This window comes from Lepidochelys kempii, chromosome 2, assembly GCF_965140285.1.
Source record: "Lepidochelys kempii isolate rLepKem1 chromosome 2, rLepKem1.hap1, whole genome shotgun sequence".
Taxonomy (NCBI): Eukaryota; Metazoa; Chordata; order Testudines; family Cheloniidae; genus Lepidochelys; species Lepidochelys kempii.
In genome coordinates this window covers 154,130,155-154,154,746 of record NC_136381.1, presented here as the reverse complement: position 1 = coordinate 154,154,746, position 24,592 = coordinate 154,130,155, and the positions used below count along the sequence as shown (strand labels likewise).

At 41.6% G+C, this 24,592-nt stretch overlaps 1 protein-coding gene across 4 annotated transcripts in view; it reads left to right on the top strand.

Annotated features, from left to right (window-relative positions):
* Positions 1–24,285, top strand: part of ELP2 (elongator acetyltransferase complex subunit 2) — a 121,473-nt gene extending 97,188 nt beyond the window's left edge. For all 4 annotated transcript variants that reach the window (XM_073332468.1, XM_073332469.1, XM_073332467.1 and 1 more), the window contains 6 exons: positions 5,973–6,045; positions 6,998–7,190; positions 16,152–16,273; positions 16,814–16,956; positions 17,261–17,374; positions 23,985–24,285. In XM_073332468.1, the coding sequence (XP_073188569.1) occupies positions 5,973–6,045; positions 6,998–7,190; positions 16,152–16,273; positions 16,814–16,956; positions 17,261–17,374; positions 23,985–24,141 (802 nt within the window). In that variant the 3' untranslated portion in view covers positions 24,142–24,285. The remainder of the gene's footprint in view (positions 1–5,972; positions 6,046–6,997; positions 7,191–16,151; positions 16,274–16,813; positions 16,957–17,260; positions 17,375–23,984) is intronic.
* The last annotated feature ends 307 nt before the right edge of the window (positions 24,286–24,592 follow it).

The window sequence follows — 24,592 nt, the reverse complement described above, 5'->3', positions numbered from 1 at the left end:
ACAAATGGCCCATAATTCACATCAAAATGTCCTTGGGATTCTCTTTGTATTGATCTACCGCCTTTCTGTGTCCAAGATGAAAGTATTCATATTTTTTCTTATTTTAAAAAGTTAAAGTTCAAGATTAACAATTTATTCTCCCCTGCCTCAGGGAGAACCAGCTAAAAGTGTGGGGGAGAAGTCTAGCTGCATTTCAGTATATCCACTATTTTGGATTCTTATGCAGTAATGCAACCTTGACATTTTTTGATCCACATTACTTAAAATCATAATTATATTACATTTTAGGGGTGGGGTTGTGGGTGGCTTATTTAATCTAATTGATTTCCATCTTTTTAAAGAGAATCTTTTTTGATAAATAGAAAGTGGGATGTAAAGTATTCTTGGGTTTCAATTTTATTGCACAGCATTAATCTTAAAAGCAACATGAAAGCACATAATGTAGATTGCATGTGGCCGTAGCAGCTAGAAAACCGTGTTAGGAACTGGTTTGCTAAAAATAGCTTGCTTGGCATCTGCATTTCTGTGCTAAATATTCAAGCTTTAACTCCATCAGCAGAATTTGAAAAAAAATAACATTGAATTTTCATAAATATTTAATTGATTAGATAATGTTTCTATAAAAAAATCAGCTGAAGTGTTTGCATAACCTAACTGCCATGTAAAGTATGTGACAAATTCTGAGAGATGATATAATTTAAAATTTACACTAATCTTTTTGGAAAATCGCAATATAGAATTAGTATGCAGCAGGTTTGTGTAAATACTGTGTGTTTGAACCATTGCACCCTGGAGCACTATTGCGATTGACACCAAAATGTTTTCAGAAATGTGTATATGGATATCCTATATCATATTTGAAAGTTCTTGATTGCTTACTTCAGCAGTACGTGAATTAATTTCATCAGAGTGATTACTGCAAACTTCGAAAGTTACACAATTTTACCTGTGCACAAAAGTTTTGCTTATTACGCAATGCCAGGGCAAAATGAGTTGTGTGCATATTCTGTTGAAAATGTAGCTCCTTATTCTTCCTTTAATTCAGTGAGCTGTGAATATAGTCCACTGTTTGTTTCCTCCTCATACAGTGAGGTTTGGGAGAGGTTTTTTCTTTACACCAAGCAGGAATCAAATTGTGGAAAAATAAGGTCTGGGTAATCTTTACACTTCCAAGCTCTTTCCACAAACTAAGGCCAACTATAAGAGGGTTGCCCACTCACCACTAGTGCGTCTTCTTACATCTTGGTTGGGGAATATAAATCTCACTGCATTGGGTGCCTGCTCATTGCTTGCTCTGCGATAGTCTTTCTTCTGGTAACTTGGCCCTCTGGCCAGGTCACCAGTTAGCCCCTACCCCTTTCGCGGTTACAGAGTTCAACAAACAAGTCCAACAAATAATTCCTAGACCTTGTGTTGCATCAGCCACAGATGCTTGCTCCAGTCCTGTGCCTTCGAGATATGTGTACCGTTTAGTGCCTGGGATACTGACTGTAGACTTTCTCTCCCTGCAGTTGGTATATTGCTTATTTTATCTTTGCCTAGGTATATAGTTTTGCTTATATCAATAGCTTTCTGTAGTGCCTGCATATTATAAAAACTTTTATTCAATATAGTAGCATCATGATTTCCCCAACTACATTATAGATCTTCAATGAATTCTTTTAATCTGGTGGCAAACTGCACTTCGATTTTCATCATTACTCACTCTTCAAAGTCTCTTCTAAAACTTCTGCTTTCTCATTATAAGAACTTCTAACTATGTTGTCAGTTCCAATAAAACCTGGGATGTAACTTCTCTTATTCTGAATTCCATTCATTCATTCTGATTTTCTGGTATATTTCTGATGCTTTGATATCTTTATTTAACCTTTCATAATACTTCCTCCAACTTTCTTTGATTTTGTTACAGTGCTTTGTGGCATTGCCTTACTTCTTTTATACTTCATTAAATCTTCACTATTCATTGTAAATTTTTGCTTTCTTATAAGCTTTATTCTTTAACTGACATTTCACACTCCTCATTCCAACATGGAAGTGAGTTTTTAGTTTTGGGGTATTTTAACATCTTAGGTATGGCTAGAGTAGCTGCTGCTATTATCCTCTTTATTACGTTGTCATTGAAATTCTTTGTGTCAACACTCACACAGTGATCATTCACAAATTCAGTATATTTTTACTTGTGAATAGCTCCCAGTTAGCTGTCTGAAAATTCTAGGTGGGTAATTTTCCATTATCTTCAGCCTTACTTTGTCCTTGAAAAGTAAAGGGAAATGATCATTCCCCATTTCTCCTTCCATATCTATTTCCCAGTTGCATTTGCTTGCAATAACTGATGTTGTTATTCCCAGGTCTAAGTAAGAAAACCTACCATCTGGTGCATTAAATCTAATTGGTGTGCCATCAGTTAAAACCTGTAGATAGTTTTTGTCTATTAAATCTTTCTAGGCCTGTGCCATTACGATCAGTTGTCCTACTTCCCATAACTTATTATGACTATTTAGATCACCTCAAGTAATACATGGTCTTTTAGCATTCTTCACTGTTTCTTGTGATTCTGAGCTTTCTAATTTCCCCACGCAGGTTATAAATATTATAAATCCTTAAAGAAATATTTCTCTTCTGTACTGGTATTTCAACAGCATTATATTCAAGACTTATTCCTATGTAGTTTAATCTTTCCCTAATGAAAGTACAAACACCTCCTCCTGTACCTAGTTTTGAATTTTGCCTAAAGGCAATATACCCTGGAATTTTAATAAGTTTTTCAATCAACCATTTTTCCTCGATATAGTATCTAGTTTAGTTCTTATTTCTACAGGCTGGAGACTGACTGGCTAAGTGGCAGTTCTGCAGAAAAAGACCTGGGGATTACAGTGGATGAGAAGCTGGATATGAGTCAATAATGTGCTCTTGGTGCCAAGAAGGCTAATGGCATATTGGGCTGCATTAGTAGGAGCATTGCCAGTAGATCGAGGGACATGATTATTCCCCTCTATTCAGCACTGGTGAGGCCACATCTGGAGTACTGCGTCCAGTTTTGGTCGTCCCCCCTCTCTCTCTCTCCCCCCCCCCCCCCCCCCCCCCCCGCACACACACACAGAAGAGTTGTGGACAAATTGGAGAGAGTCTAGTGGAGGGCAACGAAAATGATCAGGGGGCTAGGACACATGACTTACGTGGAGAGGCTGAGGGAACTTTGCTTATTTAGTCTGAAGAAGAGAAGAGTGAGGGGGGATTTGATAGCAGCCTTCAACTACCTGAAGGGGGGTTCCAAAGAGGATGGAGCTAGGCTGTTTTCAGTGGTGGCAGATCACAGAACAAGGAGCAATAGTCTCAATTTGCAGTGGGGGAGGTCTAGGTTGGATATTAGGAAAATCTATTTCACTAGGAGGATGGTGAAACACTGGAATGGGTTACCTAGGGAGGTGGTGGAATTGCCATCCTTAGTTTTTAAGGCCCAGCTTGACAAAGCTCTGGCTGGGATGATTTAGTTGGGGTTGGTCCTGTTTTGAGCAGGGGGTGGGACTAGATGACCTCCTGAGGTCTCTTCCAACCCTAATCTTCTATGATTCAGTGTTACACTCGGTTCAAATTTACAGGATTTTATTTGCAACCATGACAATTAGACACTTGCTTTAAAACAAAGCTTAGATTGTGGAGCACAAAACGGCATCTTGAAGAGATGCAAGAATGCCATACTTGAGTACATTCACCCTCATCTCCCACCATTCTCAACTGAATCCCTCCAGCTAAGAGTCTGTAGAGCAGGATTTCCCTAGCTTTTCAAAACCAAGAACTGCACCAACAACTTCCCAGAGAGTTAGTGGCTGCACCTGCTTGCCATATACATTTGCCAACTTAATCATGCCTTATGAGCATTTTAAAAAATCTTTAAAGTCAGGTAGTGACATTATTTTATAAGAAATGCCATTGAAAGAGCCCGGTGCTCAAAATTTGGACAGTTTTAGGAAAACAATCACTCATTTGCCAGGAAAAGTGCTAAAATATAATAATTGTTTTTCTACAGAGGAGAAGAATGCAAAACACGTTATTAAACATCTAAGTGTCCAGAATAACAGGAGATTTAGGGATATCTCATTTTGCATGGAACACAATCGTATTAATGTTAGAAAGACAAGGATCACATTTTGGGGCTGTTCATGCTACACTGTATATGCCCTTTCTATAGAAGAAAAAAGTTCCCAGCTTTTTTCTCTTTTTAATTTGTATTTTTATCAAATGAGGCTTCATCTTTAACAAACATTTTGTTGACCATCTGAATTTTGCTTTGAGGACAACAGCTGCTGCTAATTAGGCAGCTTATGCTTACATTCTCACTGAGGCCGCTTATCACTAGTATAATACAAATAATAAAAAATATCCTTTAGAAAGAAAGGATTTGAATAATATGTGTGCTAACAAGATTATCAGTAATAAAGAAATCTAGATGAGAGCAGAACCCTGGGAACAAAGAATGTAGCCCATCCATAACAGAATGCAGGAAGACACTATCTTGTGAAGCAGTGGCTCGTAAAAGAACATGGGAGTCATGAACATGAGCTCCCAGTGCAACCCTGTGGTCAAAAGTGCTAACATAATGCTTGTATGTATAAACCAGGGAATATCGAGAAAGAGTGGAGAGGATATTTTACTTCTGTAGTTGGTACTGGTGTGACTGTCCACAATTCAAGAAGAATGCTGAAAAACTGAGCAGGGGAGTTACTTCGGTGGGAGGAGCATTTCAGTGTCTACACATCCACTGTTTTGTCGACAAAAGTGTGTAGTGTAGAAAGGCCTTATACTAAGTTCTTTTGAGTTCTATTTTGTCCTTAAATTGGGATCTCATCCTCTCTTTCTGGGGGAAAAACAGTGCTTTGCTCTTCAACCAGCTGAGAACAATTGCACAGACAACAAGGTCTTTGATAAAGCAACAGCTGCTGGATTGAGGATCCTATTCTTTGTGAAATGATTCAGCCAGCTCAAGAACATGGGGGTGGTAGTCTCTCTAATCCAACATCATTCTTGTTGTTGTTTTGTACAGGAAGGTTTTCAGCATGGCATTGATTACTTTCATGAAGAAAAAAACCTTCATAAAAGTTCCCTTTCGTGAAAGTGAAGTTCCAAGACAATCAGCTTAACAAAGATCCTGTTCTTCTCATTGCAGCTCCCTTCCAAAATCTTAAAAAACCAACCAACCCACCCCCCATATCTGGGAAATGTAATACATAACGCCACTATGTGGTGTGTCACTTCAGGTTAGTCTGTACATAACACACCTAACACAAAAAAGACTAACTTAAGGCATCCAGTAGTGTGTATCCTCTAGTCTTCTACCCAGAATCTCACTCACCCTTTGCTACTAGCACAACAGTGATACACCTCAGACAATACACTACATTGTGGCTGTGCTTCAGAGTGGATGCACCCTGTTCCCTAGACGTGAGTGAATGTGATTTTCTAGAACTGTGCAAAAAAGGTATTGGGGAAAGACTGGCTGATTTGTGTTGATGTGCATATATTGTGTTGGGGGAGTTCATGTATTATATAATTGTGTACCTCCCCACCCCTGAAAAAAAAAACCCATGTGTCATTTGTCATTTTTAGATTGTAAACCCTTTGGGTAAGGGACTTCGTCTTTATATGTTTGTACGGCACGTAGCACAATGGGGCCCTGTTTCTGATTGGGTCCTCCAACCGCTATTTTAATATAGATATTTAACAACAGTAAACTAAATGGCAAACGCATTTTTACTCTGTTCGTGAAGGATTTGAATTCCCTTTTAAATACTGCTTCCTTTATTGATTTGATCTAGAGGTCTGTAACAAAATGCAGGAGATTACATACTCATATTGTTGTTTTTGAGATTGCTTCATAATTTGTACATAAGTAGTGTTTTTTAAAAAAACCTATATAAATCTTGAAACGTATCACCAAGATTGTGTAATCTGTATAATTTTATTTTCCATTTCAGATATGGACATGGCTATGAAATATTTTGTGTTGCTTGTAACAATTCAAAAACTATAATTGCCTCAGCATGTAAGGTAAGAAAAGAGAGATTTTAGCACCATTTATTGAAAAGGGTTATATGCTATCAGATTGACAGGGATTGTGGTCTAAAAGTTGGATCACAGGATTGGGAGAAAGAAAAGGAGTACTTGTGGCACCTTAGAGACTAACCAATTTATTTGAGCATGAGCTTTCGTGAGCTACAGCTCACTTCATCGAATGCATACCGTGGAAACTGCAGCAGACTTTATATACACACAGAGAATATGAAACAATACCTCCTCCCACCCCACTGTAATAGCTTATTACCAGCAGGACAGTGGGGTGGGAGGAGGTATTGTTTCATATTCTCTGTGTGTATATAAAGTCTGCTGCAGTTTCCACGGTATGCATCCGATGAAGTGAGCTGTAGCTCACGAAAGCTCATGCTCAAATAAATTGGTTAGTCTCTAAGGTGCCACAAGTACTCCTTTTCTTTTTGTGAATACAGACTAACACGGCTGTTACTCTGAAACCTGTCATTATGAAAGGATTGGGAGACAGATTCTAAATTGTGGTCTACGTTCTGCTACTTGACTCCCAGTGACTTGGGGCAAGCCACTTAACTTTTCTGTACCGCAGTTTGTCATTCCATAAAATGGGTATATTTGGCCTTACAGACATGTGCAAATGAATGTACAAAAATTAGTAATAATAAATTATTTGTGGTATTTTTGGTGTTGAACAAATTAAGAAGAAAGTGAATTGTCAGAATTCATACATACACTGTTGTCATCTTCCAGGGTTTAGTAGAAAGTTTAAGCGGGAAACATCCTTACTATCATAGTAACATGTGAGTGAAAATAAAACTTGGAACTACCTAGAGGAAAATTCAGTTTTAACTCAGTTGCAAGCATTTAAAAAATCATGCTAATATTTTAGGGTGGTGTCATTTTGTTTTTTGTTTCCTTTCCTTCATTTTCAGTGGTTTTGTCCCTGTACTTACAGGCCTCTAAAAAAGAACACGCAGCAATTATTTTGTGGAGCACCACTTCTTGGAAGCAGCTGCAAAGCTTGTCTTTTCACAATCTGACTGTTACTCAGATGGCATTTTCTCCTGATGACAAATTCTTATTAGCAGTTTCCAGAGATAGGAATTGGTCACTGTGGAAAAATCAAGATAACAAACCATTGCAATCAGGTAAGCTGCATGGCATTGGTGTATCCATTCAAAAAGAGGTGTTGAAACTAGTAAACAAGTTTAGCTTTTAAAACAATTTTAACAATAAATTAATAAGGTTCTGTTATATCTCACTGTGACATCTTGTTATACTTTTATTTTTTCACTCTTTAGGAAACAGAGAATTGTTCACATGGTTCTTTTTAAATACTGTACATTTATTGTTGTATGGAGCAGTCACAAAGTAGATTAAAATGTAGAAAGCTAGCCATAAACATATCAGTAAAATAAATACTGGACCCTTGCTAGAACGTGGGATTTGGGATCCATGCGCGTATCGTGGAAAAATAACCATGCATTGTGTTTGGATCAGAACAAGCCTGAGGCTCCTTCATTGATTACAAGCGCAGGGGGGTAACAACTCCAGGTAGCTGCCTCCTGCTGCAAAGCACACACAGCTTTTTAAAGCTTAAAACCACAGACAAATTACACATACTTCCGTATTAATTACCTTATTTGGAATACATTGCAAAATTAACACTGGTCAAAAGCAAAAAGAAGCGTCTCCCCCACTAGGCCCTTCCTGTTATTCACTGTCTCTGTTCTTTTGCGGTCAGTGACCTTTCTAACACAATTGTTGCAGTTATATATTTCATGAGCTTGACTATTGCAAATTTGTTCTGTCTGGGGACTTTTCCATCCTGCCCCTTGGTGTCCCTTATGCACAGAAAACCATTGTTGTTTTGGGGACTTTCCACTGTGACTTCTCCTACCCCTTGACACACACAAGCAAGCAGGATCTCAGTTTACGGCCTGCAGGCAATCTTGACCAAAGTCAGGGCCTTGACCTGAGTTTTATGTCCTGTTAATTTTCCCTCACAGTTCCCCCCCTATGAGGCCTCACTTTATTCTGTCATACCTCCATGGACATTAATTTATTAATTTCCTCTCTCTCTCCCTCATGTACTACCTGCATTTCCTCATAAACATTCATTGCTGACTCTTGCCTCCTGTTATCCTAGAGTTTATTGACAATCATTAGTGCCACTTGTTCCTTTACATTGAGCTTAAAAGGTCTACGACCAGACAGGCAATGATAAACACATCTACTACAACAGCAATAACATAACCCCATACCAAACAGTAATAAAAACAACAAAATTTCTATGGCAATAAAACGATGGGGTTGAGATTGCTGAATAGTCTTAGTCACAAAACACAAAGCATCATACTTAGTACATTAGGTAGACTCCCTATAGGCTGTATGAAAGGCATTCTTTTCAACTTGATATATATTTTGGAGAATGTGAATCTGTCTCTGTAGGTTGGAAATTTTCTGAACCTCTGGTAGAATTGAAAGCAAATTTTGGAATTGGTCAGGCACTAGGGTAGTCCAGTTAAAGGGTATTTGGAATCTAAGGGCTAATTGTAGAATTTTATCCGCAGGCCAATGAATGATATGATTGCCTGCAGCCATGGTGAGGTTAAAATGTACATCATTCAAGGTAGTGTTCTTAACATGCATACAGCTATTATTAGCTTGGAAAAGTAGATGTCCTGTCAGGGTAGTCCCATGTTCCATACCCTCCCAACAAATGTTGTCATGAACAGTGACAACCTCTCCTGGTTTTAGTTTACGTACACACTGAAGTTGAGGGGGTTCTAACGGCCAGAGTGTCCATTGACTTCCAATCCCTACCCAAATGAGGGGCGTTATTCCAGGAGCACTGACTACAGATCGGTTGGGCATACCAGGTAGTTCAAGTTCCCAAATGTCTCGGTGAATTATCTAATCCCACATGCATCCTCCCCACGGACCCAGCAGGATTCTGTAGGTGGGAGTCCATACCCCTCTCACCGGCCCGTATGCTTAGAAGGAGCGCTGCGAACATCTGCATTTCCACCCAGAGAATCTGCAAGCATGTCTCCCTGGCCACGGATCAGATGGTACTCCAGAGGTGGCTGTAAGGGCAGAGGGCCATGCCTGATGTTCAAGATCCCTCCGAATGGCCGTGAGCCGGTCATTCAGGAAATCCTGAACCTCTGAACAAGCCTGATCCCACTTCAATGCCTTTCCAGCCCCAGCAATACTAAGCACCGTATCTGTTACAAGCTTCTGGGTCATTACACTGAGGGTGGAAATAATACCTAATTCACCTACTCCTGCTTGTGTCTGGGTCAATTGTGCTCCAGTAATAAGGCCTGTGGCTTTTTCTAAGTGTCCCAATTTTTTCCTCATGTTCTTGACTCTTATGGATACTCAGATCGCCGCTACGCTATTTGCACCATCCCATAGGTGTCCAGCCAAGTCCCTTTTCTTTCCAGGGGAAACCCAGGCCCTTTGCTGTGCTAACCTGATGGCAGCCCCTTTACAGCAATTTGGATATGTAGAGGTAATTTAAAAACTGGATAAGGGCAATGTGAATTTAATGGTCCCTAATGTGGCATTAATTACAGTCCGTCGGTGTCCCAACGCACCTCTTCCTCGTGAAGTATTAGACCACATCTGTTGACTCGACACCTTCACAAAAAGGTTGAGAGGCATCAGCGCCAATGGCATAAGAAGGGGCATATTACAATATGGGACAGGTTAAATTATCCGTTACTGGGATAATTTTAGTACAGGCAAAATTTCCGGTGCCAGAACAAACTTTTTGGGTATACGTTTGATTATTTACTAGTGAGGCTACTGATTGGTCAAGATCTAGAAAAATATTACTTTCCCGTCCCCACCCTAAGTTTGTTAAGAAGGAGAGGCTGAGGAATATTAAAAGTTTTATCTTCAGGTAGTTTTGGCTAGCTTCTGCAAGCTATTCTTCAAGATTTCGTAGTCTTAATTCACTTAGCTGTCTGGCAATGAGGCAGCAAGGGAGAGGTTACTAGCACAATCACCTTGCTTGGTGGGAGGCTTTATTATGTCCTCAGGTGGAGAGGTTGTGCCTTCAAAGGCACGGTGGGTCTGTCAGCAGACAAAGGAGAGGTTACCGGCTTTTCACCTTGTCCTTCACTCCTGCTGTCCAGAAGGAGCAACAATGCCAGAAGGAAAGATAGACTGATCATCAGTCGGAGAGCCATTACAGTGAGAAACATGGGCAGGTAGTCGATTCTCGGCACTTCACAGCAGTGTTGATAATTAACAGGACTTGATAAGGGTCTTTCAGCATGGGGCTAGGATGGTTCCTCGCTGATGGATCTCTGTGAAGATCCAGTCTCCTGGTTTCAGTGGGTGGCAGGGCTGCTGTATATAAAAAGACCTAACACATTTCGTTAGTGTCTGACAATAATTAAGCATTGTGTTACTCATTAAATGACTGTCCGTCTGAGCCAGGGCCAGTGGGGCGCAGCCAGTAGTCGCATTGGGCACCCTGTTAGAATTTTATGAGGGCTGAGTCCAGTCTTTCGATTGGGAGTGGCCCTCATATTCATTAATGCTAATGGGAGAGCATTTGGCCACTTTACATTTGTTTTAGCACAGAACTTGGTCAGTTTTATTTTTAAAAATCCCATTTTGACGTTTTACTGTCCCGGCAGACTGCAGGTGGTGGGGGCAGTGGAGGTTGTGTTGGATCTGTAAAGCTGCACATAACTTCTTATAATTTGTCCAATAACATTAGGTACACTCTTATTGTTGCTACTCACAGGTATGGCAAGTCGTGGTACAAAGTTTTACAACAGTTTTGGCATCTTCCTTTTTACAGGGAAATACATTACTAAAACTAACACATACTTACAATTACAACATTTAAACATTTGAATCAAGCTGAACATTTACAAAAGATGCCCAGGAAGGGGGATGTGCTGCCTGCCTAACCTTGACAGCTTTACCAACACTATGTTGCTGGCAGATTACACACTGTTGGCAGTACTGCTTAAAATATTCCTTTCTTTAGAAATACCCTTGCTGTTTGCAGGCAAAACTGAGGAATTACTCCCATATTTTTCTGTATTTATTTTATAGGCAGGTCAGGTTTCAGTGGCTTCTATCTTTATTATTTAGGTGATTTGCATTAACACAGACATTCTTGGCTTGCTTTTGGATTCAAAGGTATCAGCCCGTTAGAGACTTTGTCTCAAAAGGACACAATTAACTTCTGCTTTTAAACACACATTGATTTGAAAAGGAAAACACAGCCCAGTTTGGCTTTCCTTTGGCAAAGTGACTGTTGATTATACAGAGCCACCTTAAGACTTAGTGTGGGGCACTGACTACAGCTTTTATCTGCTATTTGTTACCAAAACAGATTTAAAATCTTTTCCATTTTTCTGACTTTGACTGCCCTGCTGCAGCCACAACTTTGGTCTTTATTTAAAAACATTTTAAATCTTGTAAAGCATTAAGTCACCTTAAGGATTAAATGCTAAATACCAAAATTAAATAACACTAGTTTCTTTTGTTCGGCAAAAGTATTTTTCTGTTTTACAATTTTAAAACAACACCAATTCATCTTAAACTTATAAAAGAAAGATTGTACACACCAGGAGTGTTTTTTAGCAAATTTGACTACCTTGTTCATAGTTAAATGATTTCACTTAAATAACCTTTTGCCTGGATTATTTACAGAAATTCCTCCAGAGAAATGTGCCCTTTCGCCAAAGGAATGGCTGCAAAGAAACCAAGAATTTTCTTTTCGTAACACCTTCTTTTAACGTTTGTACAAAATTTCACTGCTTAATTTCCTCCAGTAACTACAGAGCTAACCTCTCTCTTTCTTTCTTTTAACGTCCTCTACTGCATTTGCCTGCTTGTCTGGGCCTGATTCTTTTGTTGTTGCATTATTTCTTTCCATGGGCACAGGCATTGTTTCACTACCAATTTAGCCAGGAGGGTTGGCTTTTTGACTAAGCCCCCTTTTATTTATTTATACACACCTATTTACATACACACACATTTATTCCCCATATCTAGATGCATCTTATTTAACAATAACCTTAATCCTTTTATGTCCAGACTTAATACAACCTTTTCCTTATTTGAGGCGGTAACAACCCCTCAGCCCCGGTGCTTTGTAGGAAAGGAAAGTAGCAGGGCTAGGAACAACGGGAAAGGTAGGGAGCACAGCAGTATTAACAGCACAGTAAAATGAGGGAGTTACATTCACTGACAGTAGGAATAATGACTCCTTGCTGAATGCAGGAGGCAAGTACATTCCTCATTGGAATCTTCTGGTCTGGAAAGAAAGTCCCAGAGTGCAGCTTTCTATACACTCCAGTGTTCTGAAAGATGCGTGCATGATGCACCTCCCCTGACTGTGCTGCATTGATGTCAGTGAAACGGCCCTGGTGATTCACTAGCACCTGCAAGACCATGGAGAAGTAGCCCTTTCGGTTGATGTACTCTGTTGAAAGTTGGTTGGGGGGCCAAAATTTGGATGTGTTCCATCTAGCGCACTGCTGCAGTTAGGGAATCCCATTGCCTCAAAGCCATCAGTTATTTCCTGCGCATTACCGAGAGTTACAGTCCTTCATAGCAGGAGGTGATTAATGACCCTGCACACTTGCATCACCGCCACCCCCAAGGTGGACTTTCTCATTCAAAACTGATTTGCGACTGACCAGTTGCAGTCTGGAGTTGCCATCTTCCACACAACAATTGCCACTTGCTTTTCCACAGTGAGGGCAGCTCTCATTCTGGTGTCCTTGTGCCGCAGTGCTGGCGTGAGCTCCACACACTGTTCCAGGAGGGTGGATTTGTGCATCCAAAAGTTCTGCAGCCACTGCTCGTCATCCCATACATGCATCACGATGTAATCCCACCATTCAGAGCTTGTTTCCTGAGCCCAGTACCAATGCTCTACAGTGGCAGCAGCAATCTTGAATTATTTGTTTCCATGGCAGCCGATTCACACTCTCTGTTTTGCAGCTCATGAAATAACTGGTGGTGTTCATAATGCTCATCACCAGACTGGTCAATAGCTCAAGATCCATACTGTCAGGCAGAGATGGCAGGTGCACAGTTTATAAGGACTGCTGAAAAAGGGCATGAAATGAAGTAGGAAGCTCAAGGAATGATGGGATGGAAAGAACTGCATCATAAGACAGCGAGCACGTCCCCATGATGCACCACAATCCATTCCCAGAGGTCCAGTGGCAGAGGGTGACAAGTTGCACAGTGGGATGGCAAAGTTTCCGACAGCCAGGGGAGAAACAAGGAGGCTCTGCCAAGGAACCTTCAGCAGAGGATTGCCGAATATATGCAGGAAAGTTTCCTAGAGATCTCTGTGGAGGATTCCCAAGACATCCCTATGTACATTAACAAACTTTTCCACCATGGCCCCACTGCATATATGGACAGGCTCTATTGTTAATTTCTGCCCCTTATCCCTTCTCTACCATATAACAAAGTACATGACAGCTCAATCTCCTCTCGCTGTGTAGTATCAAAGCAAAATGAGCACTTATCAGAACTCCCCTCTCCTGCATCCTGCATGCCAGAGCCAGAGTGCAGGGACTGGCTAGACGCCTCCAGAGTGGAAAAGAGGTCCTGACTCACCACACCACTGGACAACCCTGCTGGGTGCTCCACATCGTCCTCCAGCTCCACTTCCTCATCCACCACTTTGTCATCGGGGTTGAGTCTGCTGGCTGGTGCCTCTAGTTCCCCTGAAGTATCCGTAGGCACTTGGAGGAGGAGGAGGAGGTGGGATCGCTGTCGAGGATGGCGTGCAGCTCCTTCTAGAAGCAGCATGTTTTCGGCGCCACACTAGAGCAACGGTTGGCCTCCCTGGCCTTCTGGTACGCCTGCCTCAGCTCCTTGATCTTAGTACAGCACTGCTGCCTGTCCCTCTTGTGCCCCTTCTCCTGCATGCCACCAGCAATCAACCGTCAGTATCAAAGTTCCGATGGCTAGAGCAAAGCTGCGACTGCACAGCCTCCTCTCCCCATAGACTCCGTAGATCCAACAGCTCTGGTGTGCTCCACGCAGGAGCGTGTCTACTGCGAAAAGCTGGCATGGTCAGCTGGGAAGATGCTGTATGAACTGTGCACGCCGAGCAAACAGGAAGAGAAATTTCAAATTTCCTGGGCCTTTAGATGTGGGAGGGGCACATACCGATGTATCTTCAGGGCAGTGGAGTTCAAACTGCTGACCAGAGTGGTCATGATGGGCATTGGGAGACACCTCCTGGAGGCCAATTAGGGCAACACAATCATGCACATTGTCTATACTGATGCTGCGTCACTCTAACGGGGTCGCAAAAAGCTCTAGCACTTGTTGAGGTGGGTTTTTTTATGTTGGCGTAGCAAGGGAGTTACAGCAGCAGGAGGAGCATTTTAGTGTGTGTATCTCCACTGTTTTGCAGACAAAAGTCGACTTAAGTCGACAAAACTATATAGTGTAGACAAGGCCTAAAGCAGCACTATTACGTTAAAAATCACGTTTAAAAACAAACTTTCTTACCTGATAGTACATTAGATTAACACTTAAATTTCCATTGGTTTTGTCAGATATGAAAATTGGCTGTGTTGATTCTTCTAAATAAGTTAAATATCCCCAGATTTTGATGTTTGATGTTATCTCCCATAAATAATCTGCTAAAAGGAAACTCCAGTGGTTCTTGGACTGGTTGTTTTTTTTGTTCATTTGTTGTTGTTGTTTTTGAGGGGGTGAGGTTTTTAAAAACATTTCAGAGAGATTTGTGGGGATTACAAAAATGTAAATGCAAGTTGCAAATAAATTAAAGAAATAAGTAAAAAATTCAACATTTTGTGGCTGTGGAAGGCTCTGAGCTTATTCCACAGAGACTACCATTTTCCTGTGAAACAGGCAGGAAGCTCTGTTAATTGAGATCTAGTCTTTTCCACTGATTTCAGTCAGAAAAGCAGTCAACTTTGAATGTTGTTTTCAGTTAAGTTTCAGCATCTATTTTAAAGTTTTGTGTGAAAGGAAGGAAAAATGTTTTGGTGTTTTACTTTGTAGATGAGGTTAAGATATGAATGAGAAGAAAATCTGCTGTACTTCTCACTTTCCCAAGATTTTTTGCTCATTAACTTCTGAAAGGATGTGTTACTGATGTTTAAGTATGCCAGTCCAATCTATCGCTAATCTTGCTAGCTTGTTTACAGTACTCCTCTCACTGGAAAAACTTCTTTTGTTAGTTTGTGTTACTTTAATAAAGCAGTAGGAATAAGATTGGCACATTTAGTTTAAACTCCAAATAGCACACACTGTTCCAAGTTAAGGATCATGAGTACTCTGTGGGAGGTGGACGGAAGAGATTCTCTTTTCATGTACAAATCCAGAACCCATCTGTCTACAAAGTACACATCACCAAGTCAGTTTAAAGTAAAATTACATTTACTGCCATCCCAAGAAATTTAAAAGCTTATTAAAATTTAATATTACTGCTTTTTCCATTGCAGTTAATGAGTGCTTTTCTGTTGTTAAAATAAAAAATTGTTACTCAAGACTGCATGATTCTGAAAATTTGCAATATCACTGGAGTCTTTTGTAGTAAAGAATGAAGAACTGTTATTGGGTCAGTGACTTCTGCACACATCATGATAAAATGAAAGTTACATTGGTAATACTTTTCAAAGTCACTAAAATGTACTTATTAAGATACTATCAAAAATAAACAGAATATCATAGAATTAGGCCAAATAGAATATGAAAGAGTATTCTTATAGACATGGATACGTTTTCAGAGTGAGAGAAATGCATGCAGAAGATAAAATTGTTTTTGCTATCATCTGGCATTACAGCTAACAGTATTTTATTGTAATTAGGCTGACTAGTTATATTTATATTGGTCGCTGTTCATATATAATAAATATGACAGGCATATGGCTTGATCCGTCCTGCAAAGTGCTAACTACCCCAGTTCCCACTAAAGTCACGCGGAGCTGATGGTGGGATTGTACAGGATTATTTCTGTAGCCTTGGTCCCCTCCCTGTACTGCTTTCAAAGCAAAATAAGAACAGGTATTTTTTTTTTCAAAAGATAATTACAAGAATTTTTCTTCTGTTTACTTGCTTTATTCCAGATCCTGTTTTCAGCCTCTTTGCATACACTGACAAAAACACAGCTGTGCATAGCCGGATCATTTGGTCTTGTGATTGGACCCCAGACAGCAAATATTTCATTACCGGAAGTCGGGACAAAAAGGTAACTAATACAAAAGGAACTAACAAAAAGAACAGTATAAAGTAAGCATTGATTTGAAATAAATGTTTTTGGATTTAGCAACTGTATCATATGTACGAATAGCGACATGGAAGTCATTGGGGCTACTTGGATGCATAAAGCTAAGCACGTCCGTAAGCATGTGCAAGATTATAGCCAGTGATTTTGCTTCTTTTTTATTGTGTATAGCAACAAAAGGAGAACATGCTGCATGTTATTTTGTGTATGTGTTTTTTAATCAAGGATTCTGTAACTTGATTCATTTAGCTCTTACAAGTAGACTTCTATTTACCAGATATTGTTGCCAATATATTTAATAATACCACTCAAAACTCTTTTTTAAGAAAGATTTGAATTCCTATAAACAGAAGCTGTTGTTTATTTCAGGGGAAAAAAGGAGTTTTGGTCTATCTACCTCCACGGCACAATACAAAATTACTGCTATTCCTGACGTGTTCTTAGTTCCTAAGCACAGGTACATAAAAGATCAAAGGGAACAGTTGCTGCTTTTATTTCTAATAGGTCATTATCTGGGGTGACTGTGGCTCAGCTGGAGCCACTGAAAGCAATGGGCTAGGTGCAATCGAGCCTTGTTCTTCAATACTGGATGTTGGGGATTCTGTCACTGCAGTCAGCATCAGCCATGTGCTTGCTCCTGATGAAAGGTATTGTTACCTCGGCATTCTAGAATTCATTTTTGGTGGGTTTTTTCTTTTTACTTGAAAGTGATATTTGTTTTCCACTTTAGTCAGTGCAAGCCTTTTCTAGGTCTGTTACTTGCTCTCTTGTTGGTTTTTTTAACATTACCTTTTTGTTTTCATTTGCATGTTCTTTTGATGATGATAAAATATTGATTTGAAGAGCAGGTTTCAACAGAAAATGTGTGTGACTTGGGCAGTGGTTGTCTTTTTTTGAAGATTGTTGATTCATCCTTTTTAGAAATAACATAGTTTTGTTCCTTCTCAACAGCTACATCGTCGCAGTAGGGTTAGAGTGCGGGAAGATGAACCTGTACACATGGAAGCAGAGTGAGCAGAGACCAGCGTTGACTGATTGGACCAAATGTGTCGAGACTGACAACAGGTATCTTTTTTGGGTCAAGGGGCTCATGAGCAGTTCTCCAGACCGATCCTGTCGTCCAGGTCATGTGCAAGGAAAGAGCTTCCTTTTGAGATCTGGGCAGTATGGGAATTCGGAATTAAACTTATTCAGACACACCATGAAAACAGCAAAAAAAAAAAAAAAAGAAAGTGTATCGAAAGCTCTGAAAGTTTTTTCAGAAAAAGACAATGTGCAACCGCTGTAACCCCAAGAAACCCTCCAGTAAACCCTGGGAAAAACCAGCATCAGCCTTCCTGATATTTCCAAAAGAGAGAGAAGCTTTTTAAAAAAAAAAATTATTTCAGGCTGCCATTAGATATCAGAGAAAGACAAAAAAAGGCATAAACCCAGTTTTTAAGAAATCCTTTGATGTGACCTTTAAGGGTAAAATAGGATTGAAGCTTTTAAAAATGTTTTTAAAAAATCACTGTTAAAATGTGGCGAGGAGTAGGAAGTGAGAGAAGGCATGGTGATTCTACTGATCTATGACATCAACTATGGGACCCCAGCTCTGTATTCATTGGGTGTTGGTGCAGGGCTATAGCCGTGCCAGAAAGGCCCCATAGAATCTTAGAATATTAGGGTTGGAAGGGACCTCAGGAGGTCATCTAGCCCAACCCCCTGCTCAAAGCAGGACCAATCCCCAACTAAATCATCCCAACCAGGGCTTTGTCAAGCCTGACCTTAAAAACGACTAAGGAAGGAGATTCCACCAGCTCCCTAGGTAACGCATTCCAGTGTTTCACCACCCTCCTAGTGAAAAAGTTTTTCCTAATATCCAACCTAAACCTCCCTCACTGCAACTTGAGACCATTACTCCTCGTTCTGTCATCTGCTACCACTGAGAACAGTCTAGATCCATCCTCTTTGGAACCTCCTTTTAGGTAGTTGAAAGCAGCTATCAAATCCCCCCTCATTCTTGTCTTCATCAGACTAAACAATCCCAGTTCCCTCAGCCTCTCCTCAGAAGTCATGTGTTCCAGTCCCCTAATCATTTTTGTTGCTCTCTGCTGGGCGTTTTCCAATTTTTCCACATCCTTCTTGTAGTGTGGGGCCCAACACTGGACACAGTACTCCAGATGAGGCCTCACCAATGTCAAATAGAGGGAAATGATCACGTCCCTCGATCTGCTGGCAATGCCCCTACTTATACATCCCAAAATGCCATTGGCCTTCTTGGCAACAGCGGCACACTGTTGACTCATATCCAGCTTCTCGACCACTGTAACCCCTAGGTCCTTTTCTGCAGAACTACTGCCTAGCCATTCGGTCCCTAGTCTGTAGCGGAGCATGGGATTCTTCCGTCCTAAGTGCAGGACTCTGCACTTGTCCTTGTTGAACCTCATCAGATTTCTTTTGGCCCAATCCTCTAATTTGTTTAGGTCCTTCTGTATCCTATCCCTACCCTCCAGCGTATCTGCCTCTCCTCCCAGTTTAGTGTCATCTGCAAACTTGCTGAGGGTGCAATCCACACCATCCTCCAGATCATTAAGGAAGATATTGAACAAAACCGGCCCGAGGACCGACCCATCAGGCACTCCACTTGATACCGGCTGTCAAATAGACATGGAGCCATTGATCACTACCCGTTGAGCCCGACAATCTAGCCAATTTTCTACCCACCTTATAGTCCATTCATCCAGCCCATACTACTTTAACTTACTGGCAAGAATACTGTGGGAGATTGTGTCAAAAGCTTTGCTAAAGTCAAGGAACAACACGTCCACTGCTTTCCCTTCATCCACAGAGCCAGTTATCTCATCATAGAAGGCAATTAGATTAGTCAGGCATGACTTGCCCTTGGTGAATCCATGCTGACTGTTCCTGATCACTTTCCTCTCCTCTAAGTGCTTCAGAATTGATTCCTTGAAGACCTGCTCCATGATTTTTCCAGGGACTGAGGTGAGGCTGACTGGCCTGTAGTTTCCAGGATCCTCCTTCTTCCCTTTTTAAAAGATGGGTACTACATTAGCTTTTTTCCAGTCGTCAGGGACCTCCCCCAATCGCCATGAGTTTTCAAAGATAATGGCCAATGGCTCTGCAATCACATCCACCATCTCCTTTAGCACTCTCGGATGCAGCGCATCCGGCCCCATGGACTTATGCTTGTCCAGCTTTTCTAAATAGTCCCAAAGCACTTCTTTCTCCACGTTGGGCTGGTCGCCTCCTCCCCATGCTGTGCTGCCCAGTGCAGCAGTCTGGGAGCTGACCTTGTTCGTGAAGACAGAGGCAATAAAAGCATTGAGTACATTAGCTTTTTCCACATCCTCTGTCACTAGGTTGCCTCCCTCATTCAGTAAGGGGCCCACGCTTTTCTTGACTTTCTTCTTGTTGCTCACATACCTGAAGAAACCCTTCTTGCTACTCTTAACATCTCTTGCTAGCTGTAACTCCAAGTGTGATTTGGCCTTCCTGATTTCACTTCTGCATGCCCAAGTAATATTTTTATACTCTTTCCCTGGTCATTTGTCAAATCTTCCACTTCTTGTAAGCTTCTTTTTTGTGTTTAAGATCAGCAAGGATTTCACTGTTAAGCCAAGCTGGTCGCCTGCCATATTTACTATTCTTTCTACACATCAGGATGGTTTGTCCCTGTAACCTCAATAAGGATTCTTTAAAATACAGCCAGCTCTCCTGGACTTCTTTCCCCCTCATGTTATTCTCCCAGGGGATCCTGCCATCAGTTCCTTGAGGTTGTCAAAGTCTGCTTTTCTGAAGTCCAGGGTCTGTATTCTGCTGCTCTCCTTTCTTCCCTGTGTCAGGATCCTGAACTCGACCATCTCATGGTCACTGCCTCCCAGGTTCCCATCCACTTTTGCTTCCCCTACTAATTCTTCCCAGTTTGTGAGCAGCAGGTCAAGAAGAGCTCTGCCCCTAGTTTGTTCCTCCAGCACTTGCACCAGGAAATTGTCCCCTACACTTTCCAAAAACTTCCTGGATTGTCTGTGCACCGCTGTATTGCTCTCCCAGCAGATATCAGGGTGATTGAAGTCTCCCATAAGAACCAGGGCCTGCAATCTAGTAACTTCCGTTAGTTACTGGAAGAAAGCTTCATCCACCTCATCCCCCTGATCCGGTGGTCTATAGCAGACTCCCACCACGACATCACCCTTGTTGCTCGTGCTTCTAAACTTAATCCGGAGACACTCAGGTTTTTCTGCAGTTTCATACTGGAGTTCTGAGCAGTCATACTGCTCTCTTACATACAGTGCAACTCCCCCACCTTTTCTCTCCTGCCTGTCCTTCCTGAACAGTTTATATCCATCCATGACAGTACTCCAGTCGTGTGAGTATCCCACCAAGTCTCTGTTATTCCAATCACATAATAATTCCTTGACTGTGCCAGGACTTCCAGTTCTCCATGCTTGTTTCCCAGTCTTCTTGCATTTGTGTATAGGCACTTGAGATAACTTGCTGTTTGTCCTGCTTTTTTTAGTATGAGGCAGGAGCCCTCCCCTTTCATGCTCTCCTGCTCGTGCTTCCTCCCGGTATCTCACATCCCCACTTACCTCAGGGCTTTGGTCTCCTTCCCCCCGGTGAACCTAGTTTAAAGCCCTCCTCACTAGGTTAGCCAGCCTGCTTGCGAAGATGCTCTTGCCTCTGTTCGTTAGGTGGAGCCCGTCTCTGCCTAGCACTCCTCCTTCTTGGAACACCATCCCATGGTCAAAGAATCCACAGCCTTCTCTCCGACACCACCTGTGTAGCCATTCGTTGACTTCCACGATTCGACGGTCTCTACCGAGGCCTTTTCCTTCCACGGGGAGGATGGACGAGAACACCACTTGCGCCTCAAACTCCTTTATCCTTCTTCCCAGAGCCACGTAGTCCGCAGTGATCTGCTCAAGGTCATTCTTGGCAGTATCATTGGTGCCCACGTAGAGAAGCAGGAAGGGGTAGCGATCCAAGGGCTTGATGAGTCTCAGCAGTCTCTCCATCATATCGTGAATCCTAGCTCCTGGCAAGCAGCAGACTTCTCGGTTTTGCCGGTCGGGGCGGCAGATAAATGACTCAGTCCCCCTGAGGAGAGAATCCCCAAGCACCACCGCCTGCCTCCTCCTCTTGGGAGCGGTGGTCGTGGAACCCCCAACCCTAGGACAGTGCATCCCATGCCTTCCAATCGGCAGAGTCTCCTTCTGTTCCCTTCCCTCAGATGTATCATCTAGTCCACTCTCCGCATTAGTACCTGTGGAGAGAACATGAAAATGGTTGCTTACATGTATCTGCGCTGCTGGTACATGGATGCTCCCCTTTGTTCTTCTGGAGGTCACATGCTGCCAAATTTCTTCACCATCCTCCTGTCCCCGCTGCGCAGCCTGCTCTGAATCTTCAGAACATGTGCCCGTAGAAGCATATCCTGATGTCTGTCCAGGAAATCTTCAGTTCTCCTATGCAACGCAGGGTCGATACTTGTTTCTCCAGACCTTGAACCTTCTCTTCCAATATGGAGACCAGCTTGCATTTTGTACAGACAAAGTCGTTTCTGTCCTGTGGAAAAAAGACAAACATGGCACATCCAGTGCAGGTCACAACAGCTGAACGTTCACCATCCATATTACCTTCCTTCTATGAGCTTCCTCAGGAGTTGTAGTAACTACTCAGAGAAGCCAGCAAGATGTAAGCCTCAGTGGGCTCTCCCCAGGCAAACTCCCTCTGTTAGTCTCTCTGCTGTTCGCCGCTCAGCTGGTTCGCAACTGACTGGCTTTTTATAACTGTCAGGCCCACTCAAGGCTCACCTGGAACAAAGCACTCCCAATTCACACTTTTCAAACAACCAATCAAGCACACGGTCAAACTGTCCCCACAACAGACACTCAAATACTCACCAACACAGCTTCCCTAATGCAGCCCTTAGCGTACCTCCTCTCAGACAGATCCCAGGCAAACTCCCTCTTTTAGCCTCTCTGCTGTTTGCTGCTCAGCTGGTTCACATATCCTCAGTCAGGATATGACTTTCTAATAGTTGTTCCCAAGTCATAGTCATACTTTAACACCAATTCTTCAGTTTGTTTCATTTGGCCTAAATAACTTTAGTTTAAATTCAACCTCCTAATCATCACTGTTGCTCAGAAAGCATTGTAGATAGAACAAGCAGTTTTATATAGTACCTTCCATACAGAAAGCAAACCTAAAAGGATTAGAACATAAGCTATACATGCTGGTACTGCAGTGACTTGGAGGGCACATATAAGAATCATTGTAACGCTGGTCAGGAACATTTCATTGAACCAAAACGTTTCACAGAGACATCCGTTTCCACAAAATGTTTGTTCAGAGAGATTCTGTAACTGGGTGGGTAGAGGATTGGCCTGGGATGTCGGAGACCCAGGTTAAAGCACCCTGCTCTGCCTGATTTGGAGTGATCTGGGATAAAAAACTGCTGTGAATCTGGCAAAGCAGGGACTTGAATCTAGATCTTCCACAGCCCAGACCAGGGGTAGGCAAGCTATGGCAGGCATGCCAAAGGCGGCACGCAAGCTGATTTTCAGTGGCACTCACACTGCCCGGGTCCTGGCCACCGGTCCAGGGGACACTGCATTTTAATTTAATTTTAAATGAAGCTTCTTAAAGATTTTAAAAACCTTGTTTACATACACCAACAGTTTAGTTATATATTATAGATGTATAGAGAGAGACCTTCTAAAAATGTTAAAATGTATTACTGGCATGCGAAACCTTAAATTAGAGTGAATAAATGAAAACTCGGCACACCACTTCTGAAAGGTTGCCGACCCCTGGCCCAAACTGATATCCTGACCACCTGGCTGGAGAGAGACACATCAGTTTTGTGTGAAAATGTTTCAAAAGGTTTGGTTTCCATTCCAATATGGAATGGAAAATTTTGATACCACAAAAGTGGCAGTGAAAACATCCTCCTGCCAGCTCTAAGTCATTATGCTCCTAAGCACTAGCTTATGCATTGCATCTTGTTTTAAGAAGTAAGAAGAAAATTACTCAATATACTGGGATTATACCCTACTCTTTATCTTGGCTGCCTGGATGTGATCATCAGTCAGAAACCTTAGACTGATATCTTCGGTAAATGACAGCAGTATTTTAGAGAATATTACAGTAAGGGAAGCTACAGTGTTTCTCTGATTTTGTAACTAAAAATTATAGATGAACTCCAACCAGAGCAGTGCACTAGAATCACCCTCCACCACCACCATACATTGAGGAAATTGGGATTCACATGTGGATCTGCAGCTGAACATTGTGACTTTGGCTCATGTATACTTAGTCAGTTTGAAAGACGCATCAAACACTGTTTCTAGCATTTAGTCAGCAGTGTCATTTCTGAGCAAGTGAGATGCTTAACCTGAAACTAATGTGGTGAAACTTGAAATTGATAGCAGTTTTAATTATTGACAAGTGAGAGGATAAAATGTCATTAGTGTTGTTAATAACCCTAGAAATTCTGGAGTGTTTAATACCTGCAGGTCGTGACAAGTCAATATTTCTCAGCTGGTAGCACTGAAAGGGAGTGCACTAATTAGATAAAATGATGATGTTTAGCTGAGAAGTCCAGCTGAGTTTGACATTTTGAAGTTGGTGTATGCATTCTTTTTTTCAATATCTTCTGTCTTTGTTGCAGCCAAAGTCACACTCTTGCTGTCAAACGGCTATGCTGGAGAAACCGGGTGGGCAGAGCTGGACATAACGACCAAGACAACAGTGAATGGTTGCAGCTTGCAAGTTGTGGAGCTGATCACTGTGTAAAGATACTAAATGTTAACAGGTGTGCTCTTTAGCTAAGGCAGCAGACCCAGCTGAGCCAAATGAATCTGTATTTCAGTTTGTTTAACCTTTTGATTTTTAAACTCCATTTTCTGTTGTGAAAACAGGAATGTCTGACAAGTGTATTGATCTAATTTATTAAAGTATCTTGAATAATAGCACCTTGTAGTGTCTTGAAGTGTTAAATAATTATCTTATCCAGCAGTATTAGGAAGTTTCAAATACATTGGGTGTTCCAGCTAGTAAATATTTTGGAGAATGTGTGAAATAGATGGGGGGGTTCCACTTTGTATAGAAATGGTGGCAAAGAGACAATGTTTCTCCACTCTGCATGGAGCTGGATAAGCAGAGAAAATGGTACCTCTATCATGCAGTTGAGAGGGAAGGAACTGTTTGTGTTTGGGCTTCAAAATGAAGTATCAAAATATTTCAAACTTATTACAGTAACTCCTCACTTATAGTTAT